The 10,978-nt window shown below is 43.3% G+C and overlaps 1 protein-coding gene across 1 annotated transcript; it reads right to left on the reverse strand.

The window, feature by feature from the left end:
• Positions 1-1,283: 1,283 nt before the first annotated feature.
• On the reverse strand, positions 1,284-10,233 carry cox15 (cytochrome c oxidase assembly homolog 15 (yeast)). The gene is made up of 9 exons (XM_083775538.1): positions 10,046-10,233; positions 8,591-8,778; positions 7,668-7,790; positions 6,673-6,859; positions 4,835-5,002; positions 4,587-4,668; positions 4,124-4,278; positions 3,446-3,559; positions 1,284-2,609 (listed from the first exon to the last, which is right to left on the reverse strand). Exons 1-9 carry the CDS (start codon positions 10,130-10,132, stop codon positions 2,478-2,480), a joined length of 1,236 nt encoding a protein of 411 aa, XP_083631664.1. The 5' UTR covers positions 10,133-10,233; the 3' UTR covers positions 1,284-2,477.
• Positions 10,234-10,978: the final 745 nt, after the last annotated feature.

The raw sequence follows: 10,978 nt of genomic DNA on the forward strand, positions 1-10,978 counted from the left end.
GGGCAGGAAACGGGGGTCGTGTGAGGGAGTCAACAAAGTAGGCCGACTGTATAAAGACCAGGGTTAAGGTGGGACCCCATGTGGACCCTCGTCTCTGAGCTAATAGGGTGAGGTTCCAAGCGGGGCTAGTATCCACACTGATGTTGTCATTATAGTTCTGGTGGGGTCGTTGCCATCTACTTAAAGAAGTAGTTCATCCCAAAAAATGACTAATTTTCTACCAATTATACCCCCCCCATGAAGCCTTGAATCCACAGAGATTTCTTAGTTTTTTGTCGCATTCCCGAGACAATAATTTGACTTGCGGAGACATTACTAGCATCTTTCCGCCGGTCATCAAACGATTGGTTTAGGAATACGACACACACTGAATTCAAGGCTTCTTATATGTTCATCATCACAGATATAGACAGGTCTTTATATTACAGAGAGAATGAAGAGGCATATAAGCAATAATGTGTAGAACACATTAATCACCTTCTCATTCAGAGCCAAGATTCTATTGAATAATACGCATGGATGGTGTCACACAAATACCTTCTTATCCTGTTGTGGTTCTTGAACAGTATGCACTGCACTTCCAACCTTTGTCTTATTTCCCTGTGTTGCTCTTTTCACTTACAGTATAACCACTTGAACCCTCGCGTTTCCATTTTCGAACATTCAGTTTAAAAATATCAGATCTTACAGTAGAAAGCTCACCATGCACGTGTTGAGAGCTATTGTAGATCGGCTATTTTCGACGAAGAGATTTGGCATAGAGGTAAATACACACATATCTAGAGTAGAGCCCTGGGGTTCTCCAGTCAACTATAACTATATCGTCTCGGTCGGGTGGAAACCTCATATGTCCAAAACTGTCACTTTAAAGTAGTTAGTGAGAAAAAACACAAAGTTAGAATATGGAGATAAGAGGTTTCTGCCGACTATATAATAGGGTTTAACTGGTTATGTTTTGTTTTTCCCCCCTTTCATTTTACTTTGGGGGGGGAATAGTGGGTCTGTCTTCGTTGGTCCTCCTTGCCAGTGCAGATGTTGACTTCCACTAGTCCTGACCAGGAGTAAAAAGCTGTCTATACCCGCATGTACTGTGTCTAGAGCAATGAGAAGCTACCTACTAACCCGTTGTACTGACAGTGTCTAGTGAGCTAGCCTCAACTGGTTGCATTGCATTATTCAAGATGTGTATATTTTGTACAGACAATAAAGGAAATCACAGTTGCTATGCAAAAAACTGACTGGTGAACTAATTGCAAGGTCTTCATAAGCGCTTTTATTCCGTTTAGACAGTGGTGTCACATTTGCATTTCCAACCACACATACGTTACAAAAACCTTCATACCTTATAAATTATCAGCACGAGGTCAAAACAAAAATATTTAAGAAATAATTTACCTGTACACATAATACAGCATTCACTTCAGTCAAAGGCTGCCAAGTTGTCCCCAGTTTTAAATCAAGTTACTCTGCAAATCCTGAGCTTATCTTAATTAATACAATATTTAGTATGTTAACCCATTAAAACTGGGAAAGCTGTGTCACTTTCGATTTCATACATAGCACATTGATTCGCTAATCAAAAATAGCAGATATACAAGCATGAGCTTGTAGATCTGAAATTATAATTTTTTTGCGAACATTTGTGCAAATCTTTTAATATATATATATTTCAAGGCAAACATTTTAACTCAAATCTTTGCTTCTTGGGGGTCCCTGGAACAATATTTAGAGATGGGGGGATCCTTGACGTGAAAAATCACCACTGATACAATACAATGACATTTAACCTCAGGTTCGTATTTCTTTTGTTGCTTAACCTTATGCTAATTAGCCAGGCCGGCCTTGATTTTCAGGCCCGTTGAGAACTCTACAGCTGCTGGTTGACACCTTCAATAAGGTTTGAAGCAGAAAGTGATTGAACACTAGATGCATGCCATCTTTACTGCAGTTCAGATCATTACAATAACCTCTCTGTCAGGAGATATACATGTATGTATACAAGTACAACATACAGTAGCTTTCATAGACCCTACTCAGACATAAGGCAATAGGACCAGCACAAAACAAATAATAAAAAAAGAAATCACACGCTTCTTATTTCAACTATGTACACAAAGGGTAACTAATTACAGTTAAGAGTAGTATTCTGGCTTCAAGCCAAATATGTGTCCTTCACTCTACAAAGAGTCCTGATACAGGGTAATTTCAATCTGCCTGTCTTTGCATAACGTCTAGTGTAACAGACGGTCAACTCCCCCACACCCCCTCCAAAAATAAAACAACATATCTCTTTCAACAAAAGGCATGGTCGAACTAGAAAAGTGCGCTTCTCGGAGTCGGAGCGCAGATCTACACAAGGCAGTGTTGCCTGCCCAGGGCTGTGCCAGTCATGAGCACTGGGAGTGCGCGCGCAAAGGGTTCACTCCGATGGAGCAGACTGCGTGAGGGGATTTAATCCACAGACCTGCAGCAGGCATTTACTTGGCCACCTTGCGGAGCTCTGCCAGGACCCAGATGGCCAGCGACAGAAGGACCACAGAGCCAGACTGGTGGGTTGCTGCCAGTGGAGTGGGTACATACAGCAGCAAGGTGCTGATGCCAAGGACCACCTGAATGGACACAAACATAATAGACAAATAATGTTAACCACTGCACTTATGCCATATATGCTGAATAACATCAGCAAAAATAGAGTATGCACATGCATCACTTTTCCAAAAGGGACACGCTCCCCATTTTGGTGTCAGCATCACGTCATGCTTTAGCTATTTAAAAATAGCAGATCTACAAGCTCATATCGCGCCACCGAGTGGCGCGATACGAGCTTGTAGGTCTGCTATTTTTGAAAAATCAACTGACATTTTTTAGAATCTGATCTCAGGTCAGAATGGGTTCATCAGACCCAGTGTTTGTCCGGCGGAAACCTCGTATGAATCTGATCTCAGGTCAGAATGGGTTAAATAAGATGTGGGGAGCGTATCCCCAAATCTAGCATGTAACTGAGTGGCAAAACATTGAGTAGCATGGAGCGTTAGAGTTTGTTTGTTGGAAATCACTCAACGGTTCCAAGCGCTTCCAAACTCTGAAAATAATCAACTGCATGAAATCTCTTGACAGAAAGTAGCTCATTCGACATGTCTACTCTATGATGGATTTGTATGAAGAACTTTGCAGATAAGAGGATAATTCAAGCTTTCCATACAGCTGCAATGTTGGTGAGTATAACATCATTTTATACACTCAGATAAGACTTTTCTGTTTGGATGCATGGGCTGTCAAGGCCAGAAGGTAGTATTCTTTGCTACTCAGTAGGCGTTCCCGCATATCTTTGCCGATCTACATGCGTTGTAGATTCCCCATTTTTTGGTCGTTTAGTCTTAAGTCGTAACAAGTCATTGGTTTTCTCCTGTGGAGTCAAACTTAAAACGCCACTCCCAGGACTGACCTGTCCATAAGCCATCGTGGCGAGGAGGCCGATGGCGATCTTTGCCCTCCTGGGCAGCATCATCCTCCTGGAGAACAGATAGAGGCCTGTGATGGCCGTCAACGACGACATCGCCTGGAGAGCAGAAGAAGAAAAGGCTAAAACCTTGAAGAGATGGAAATACCTTTTATTATGCATTATTTGACAGATATGTCTGTCTGTGTTTATAGCCCTTAAGCCCTAACCACACCAAAGGGTCACCATGCAACTCCTTGGGTCCAAACGGTTGCGAGGAGTCAACGCTAAAACCGTCTTGACCCTTTGGTGTGGTTTGGGCCATTGAATTCCATGCGTTGACACTAGGGTCAACGTGAAACAAGACATACCACAATGCAGGGACAACGCTAAAACCGCCTTGACCCTTTGGTGTGGTTAGGGCTTTAGACAACAACCATACACGTTTGACACAAAGTCATGACCCGTTGCCTAATCGCAATTATTTTGCATAACCGTCACACGTTGTTTCCACGTGGGAAAAGGTTAATATATTTTCCAAAAATGGCAGAAATAGCTGATGTACAAGCTTACACTGCGGCACAAAGTGACACATTTCAAGTTTGTAGATTATAGCTATTTTTGTAACACTGTACTGCATAGATAAGATCGACCAACTGATAAATGGAGTAATGTTTGACATACCAAGATCCTGTGGTCAAACTGCACAGTGGTGGGGTTCTCGAAGAAGTTCTTGAGGGTAGGGGAGAAGGCCAGCAGGTCATCAGGCACCCATCGCTCTCCCATCTTTGGGAAGGAGTTGTACACCAACCCGGCATCCAACCCAGCAACAAATGCACCTGCAACACAGTATGGAGTTACGTGTACATGTGTTGAGATTATTTTATTAGGAATAACCTCTTGAGATACAGCGTCTCGTTTGTGAGAGGGTCCTGTACATCGTTTTTGAGAAGACCCTGTACATCAGCCCAGCATCCAAGCCCAGGCGCAACAAATGCACAGCATTCCAAAGAGCCTCATGTAACAACTTTGATCAATACAGTTTGCCTCTATGTCACACAGCTTACAGATGTTAACATTCCATTATGCAATAACAATGGGTACTGAGCGATAGGTACTGAGCGTGCAAAACGTCGCAGGTTCATACCTGATAGAGCAGTGAGGAAAACCAGGCCTCCAGTGCCTTTGGCAAACCTTCTGAGTTGTGCCAGCCTCTTGGTATCAGCCAGCTGATGGAAGAGATAGACATACATATAGTATCACCAACTCTGCATATAGGTGTAGTAACTATGGTTATCACTGACCTAAATAGATTCATGTAAAAGCTACTATACATTGTCTCACTCTCCAGATGGCTACCATTATATTTCTGCCACAATTCAAGTGGCACCTTACCTTGTGGGGCGGCATCAGCATGGTGAGGCCCGTCCACAGGGAGGCGCAGTAGAGCAGCAGGGCAGAGCCCAGGTGGGCAGACAGACGGTACTGACTGACCCGTGGGACGTCATGCGACTCTGGCTTCTCCTCCAGACCACTCTTCACCATGTACCAGCCCAGCAGGCCCTGAATGAGACAACACAACATACATAGCACATATCGTTGATAACTCTTCGCCATGTACCAGCCCAGCAGGCCCTGAATGAGACAACACATCATACATAGCACATATCGTTGATAACTCTTCACCATGTACCAGCCTAGCAGGCCCTGAATGAGACAACACATCATACATAGCACATATCGTTGATAACTCTTCACCATGTATCAGTGACATCACAAATGTGTATTGACATCACAAAGAGTACATCTTTGTGAAGTCACTGAACAGATGAGCCCAAGTTCTAGACCTCCAGTTCTAGACTAAAGAGAAGGGGGGACTTTTTATTATTTCCACCTTCTAACTCTAAGGTATATGACATAGTTCAATGTTGAAAATCAGTGGTATTCCCCTTTGACTCCATATTCTACCTTTTTGTGTTTGTTTCCGAAAATTAACGCAGTAGACCACATGAATCAAATATTTAAAATCAAAAAGGGCCCATCAGCTGACTTCACTGCTTCTATAGTAGTTGGCGAAGCCACAATGTAATACCTTGTTTTGTAGTGTTATGTGCAAACGTCAGTAGCATAACAAAGTTACATTCAAAATAATAATAATTAAAAAAAAAATCCCCCTCTATTTCCCATTCCAAGTGTTTGTCTTATCTGTATCGCGGGCACCGCTATTCCAAAGCCCCTTTGAGCACCCCTGCCCTACTTGATCATAGCATCAAAAGTAGCAATTATGATGTGCTTTCTCATTTGCTATTAATCTTCTGATCTGTGCTTTATAAGAAGCCATTGAGTTATTATTTCATGCTCATGATACAGCTGTGGTGAATATCAATATGCTGCGAGTCTGGCAGTGATTGAGAAACCCTGCCCAAGACTCACCTATCACTATCAGGCTAGACTGATTGAGTGATTGGCAAATGTTTGTGGCACCTGGAGAGTGTGGCTCTGTCAGTCCAGGGTGAATGTGAGCAGAGAGACAACTGGAGCCTGGAGGAGCAGGAGGATTATTGCCCAAGTCTTGCTAAATTAGTTTCTATTTGACCTTATTGGATCATAGTATCCTACCACTGGCTGAAGTGAACTTTTATAATGTGGATTATTGGATTTCTTCACCTTGACAGCCCTAACTTCAGGTGATGTATATCCTACTGTACTTCCTTGTAAGAAGTAGTCTCGTGTAGCCAGACAACTATTCCACAATCTCTAGTCTGGAACTACAGCTCCCGAAATCCGAGTAAGGAAGCTGCCATTTCCGTTCACGGAAATATATTTTCAAATATCTTTAGAGCTTATTTTTTATTTCCTTTTAGATGATTTATATTTATTCATATATTTATGCGCAACTGTAAATACGAAACGGAAGTGGCGAGCTCCACTTCCGCTTTATAGTTTACTCATGACAGCTCTTCCGTTGCTCCAGACTGTATGATGAAAGCATTGGGAGGCATACTTTGGTCCGACATATCATTGGTTCGAAAGAGCATTGGTCCGACTCGGGAGAGGGTTGGGGTTAGGTTTAGGTGTGCTGCCCCGTGCTTGCGGTTATGGTTAGGGTGAGGGTTTGGGTCTGGTAAAGCGAGACTATGTAAGAAGCAACATCAAGCATCAACGTTGAGACGAATCACTGCTGTTGTCTTTGTCGTTCATCTCTCACGACTCCATCTGTTGTTGTGGCTCACCTGGAAGAAGACGAACCCACACAGCCCCACTGCTCTCCACTTCATGGAGCGGTTGAAGTAGCCCTTCTTCCAGAAGTACACGGTGGGCAAGACGTACGCCAGGCCCACCAGCCTGCCCCACATACGGTGGCCCCACTCCATGTAGAAGATGAACTTGAACTCTGGCAGAGTCATGTCGTGGTTCATTCTGTTATGCACACACATGGCGACACGACCAAGAGTACAGTTCAGAGCATAACCAATATGTTTAACCAATGCTTCAAACAGTAGGTTTAGAGGCTGCAAGAACCCCCAAATAAAGGCAAAATACTACGATTTAAATGATAATTATGACATTAATATTCAAAACATAATGTAATCACATAGTGATCATAACAATACATAAGAACTTAAGTATATGTTGGCTTCATTGATCCAAGCTAGAATTCTAATCAATGGATTAATCATTAAATTAACAGTTTCCGTGCCGGGAATGGATTACTCCAGGTTAATGTCGCTGCCGTATCGGACATACCCGCCTTTTGTTTTATGTGTTTAATCCGCCGTAATGTAATGAATCAAAAGAAAATCCGTCTTCGTCGCGGAGTATGAGACTGGATGCCTTTGCTGTGATGACGAAACCGGAAATCGTCACATGCTGTGGGCTGCTAGGGCTTCTGGGAAATTGAGGCCAATGGAAATGCATTGGGTGCAACGCCTCATTGAAACCAATCTTGTGTGCGTCTTCCGGGTGCACCAAGATGGTGGATGCTACACACAGATCATAACAAACCACGGGAGCTTTTTTTGATGGATTTTCGCGGATTAAAAGCCCAAATAATTCAGCGTATGCTCTAAAGGTAATACAACAATCTCGGCAGTGAAGGGGGGTTGATTAAAATGCGGGTTAATCGTAAAAAACAGTCAAACTGTTAAACATGCTCTGAAAATGCATTTCAAGTGGGCCCCTGGCCCCTGATTGATTAAGAAAAGGTTGAGAACCACTGGTTTCTTACATTTTGAACTCTGGAAACTGCTGGTACTTGGAGAATTCAGCCTCCCACTCTGTTCGGGTCTGAGGAGGCTTCATCTCTCTCACCAGGTGCCAATCCACCATGGAGAGGCCCGACTCAGTCAGCCTGATCACATAAAGGACAAGGTATATCAACGGTTTGTACAGGAGTAGGACTGCGGACACAACCACATAAGTAAGGCCATCACGATTACGTCATTTTACATTACACGATTTATTTAATTTTCTCACAGATAATTGTGATTAACGATTTGATTGTGTTTTTGTCAATGAGCACTGGAACATATCATCATCATCATACTATAATTCTAACAATGTCTAATGTCTGAGTGTGTGTGTGTCCGTGTGTGTGTGTCTGTCAGAAACAGTGCCGTAACTCCTTACTGCCTGCACCAATCACTCCCAATTACAAATGCACCCGGGGCGCAGTACCCTTCACGGCCACAAGGGGGGGGGGGCAAATATCTCACAACGGGTAAGGACCAGTGAATACAAATTTACTTTGAAGCTTTGAAGTTGCACAGGGAAGATATGGCAAATAACCTAAATATACAAAGAAATTACATAAACTAGAATTCGACCGGCCTTTGGCCGGTCTCACTCTAGCGCAGAGCCTCGCCATCCAGGTGGCCAGTGTTCTGTACCATACTGTACTGTATTGTTCCATATTGTACTCTGCTGTATTGTTCCATACTGTACTGTATTGTGCCATACTGTACTGTACCGTAGCAGACTGTACTATACAGTAATGTTCTGTACTGTAGCACACTGTACTGTAGCAGACTGTACACGTTTTAAAATATTTCAACATTTCTCAACGACATGCTTATGACGATTATGCGAAATAATTGCGATTAGGCGATTGTGTAATAATTGTGACAGGCCTACACATAACTATGTATTTACCTGGTGACTCCGCCCAAGACAATGGCCCCGACCACTGTCACGCTGCATCCCACTAACCAGCGGCCAACGATGCGGTTGGTGGAAGCGTTGGGTACGGTGACGGCGGTCGGAGTAGAACCGGCCCCTGCTTCCGCTGTGATGGTGCTCTGGGTCCTTTTCACCATCCACTGTCGTAGCTGAGGACTCCTCTGTAAAAAAAAGAGTTTTTTTGGGGGTTATAGCGTTGCATCCAGGAGTTGAGCAGAAGGCATTGCAGAAACAGATTCCTGCTGATATTTTGACTCACTCAGCTATGAAATCATATCTGGGCAGCCCCCCCACCCTGACAAGCACTTGGAATTGAAGGCATAACATTTAGTTTGACTCCGTTCTACAGGTGAATATTGTGAAAATTATTATTAAAATGGCTGATCAGCTATTTTCAGTGTTTTTGTTTGCCTCTTTCTTACTAAGATTTGGCCAATTTAGTATTAAAAAACATCACACCCGTGTTAAGTGAGGGGCGCTAATATATTAAAGTCTATCTCGTGTTGATTAGGTGATTTAATAGTGATGTAAAATAAACGGTGCAAACACAAACATTAAACGCCATTAATAAGAAAGGGACAATATGACGTAAATGACACATTATGATGTATATTTCCCATTCTGTCAATGCTGTCCCCTTCCTGTCAATGCGTTTACAACACAAAGACAAATTCAATACTAAAAGTAATTCAATACCCTCCCTGTATACACGTATACTGTGTCAGTTTGTTTACAGTTTGCCAATAGTCTGAGGACACCCCAAAATAATTTGGGGGTCCCGAACCACTGCTCTATCAGCATGTATATGTTCTTTGTTAGAACGCAACTCATTATTCCAATATCAACATAATTATGTCAAGCACTGATCCAGCTAGGGGATGAACCAGGCTATGTCACTAACGCTAACGCACTGGACAAGGGCTATAGAACCAGGCTACCTAAGTCCTCTTGTGTGCACTGTGCAGTGGGGTGCAGTGCAGTGTGCACCCTATAGCATTGGTTCCCAACCTTTTAATACTTTAGTAGCACCTCAGAAAATATTTGGCTCTCCCAAGTACCACATAATAACTGATGTGTACCACCAGAGGGGGGCTGAAGTACGGAGTACCACCAGTGGTTGGGAACCTCTGCCCCGCTAAACTCCTCCACCCCGGCGGCCCTGAGTGACCATCCAGCCAGGGGTGGCCTTGGAGTCGAACAACCCCGAAGATAACCTACCCTAACCATCTTTTCTTACATTCCAGTAAGAATCAAGATCAAGGCGTCGCTTGTCTACAAAACATGCCGCGATGTTAGCAGCATCATCAGCAAGCGACGGCCTACCATCATCTGATCTGACGGTTCTGACCTGACCTTTTTTCCCCATGCCGGCTGAGGTTAACGTTAGCAAAGCATTATAAAGCATACTTTACACCATAATATACTCACACTGCTGCTGTGTGTGAACGCTTTCCCCCCAGCAGCAGCACCGCGACCCCCGCAGAGAACCAACGACCGTAACGAGGGCAGCAGCATCCTGGCTCCGATCTGTGATCCAATGAGAAGAGGCTTCAGGTACGAGTAGAGTAACTAATCAGATACCGGTACCTCCATCGTGTTATGGTGTTTTCTCACAGTCACACACAACTGACCTGACTCCCCCCGCCCCGCGTCGACGTGACGTTGACACAGTGGGAGCAGTGTTGCCAGAATTTGTGCTAAAAATAAGCAACCACGAGCAGATTTGATTGATTGAAAATGTTATTAACAGTTTATAGCAGATAAAGTAAGCCTGGGACCGAGGCTACTCATGCACGTACGTGATGATGTAGCATCTTGTGATTGGCTTTTGACCGTTTGGTGGGAAGATTCTGCGGAAACACTTTATTCGACTTGTGTAGTGTACTATATTGCAGTCAGTAAGAAAGAGTTTTTATTTGAGGAAATAGATGGACCTGGGGCCTATTTCACGAAACTTGGATTAGAGATTAAGCCGGGCTTTAACACATATCCTGGCTTAATATATCCTGGATCAGTGCTTAACCGGTTTCATGAAAGCTGGTTGATCTTGCCAGATTAATTTAACCAGTTAACCTGGATATGTTGAGGCTTGATTCGGTTTCATGAAAGTGATGCTACATAAATTACCATGGAAACTAATGCTTTGGACTTAGCCTGCTCCGGACCAGGCTAACAGCCTGGTTTAACCTAATCCTGATGTCTTTACTGTTCATTAAGCAGTCAAACTGATCACAAACCAATGATGTTTTCCAGATTTATTCAATTATTATGGGTTTATGTTGCCTTATTTGTATCGGTCTGCATTAAAGGACTAATTTAAGCACTATATAAAATCAAATAACCAAAATATATAGGCTGCAC

Source organism: Protomyctophum parallelum (genome assembly GCF_964188405.1).
Source record: "Protomyctophum parallelum genome assembly, chromosome: 10".
Lineage (NCBI taxonomy): Eukaryota > Metazoa > Chordata > Actinopteri > Myctophiformes > Myctophidae > Protomyctophum > Protomyctophum parallelum.

Excerpts from the sequence above, each read along its gene's own strand:
- cox15 (XM_083775538.1), bottom strand. The coding sequence starts at position 10,132 with ATGCTGCTGCCCTCGTTACGGTCGTTGGTTCTCTGCGGGGGTCGCGGT. Across the intron at positions 6,860-7,667 it reads CAGTTTCCAGAGTTCAAAAT|AATGAACCACGACATGACTC; the intron begins GTAAGAAACCAG and ends TGTGCATAACAG. Across the intron at positions 4,279-4,586 it reads TTTCCTCACTGCTCTATCAG|GTGCATTTGTTGCTGGGTTG; the intron begins GTATGAACCTGC and ends ACTGTGTTGCAG.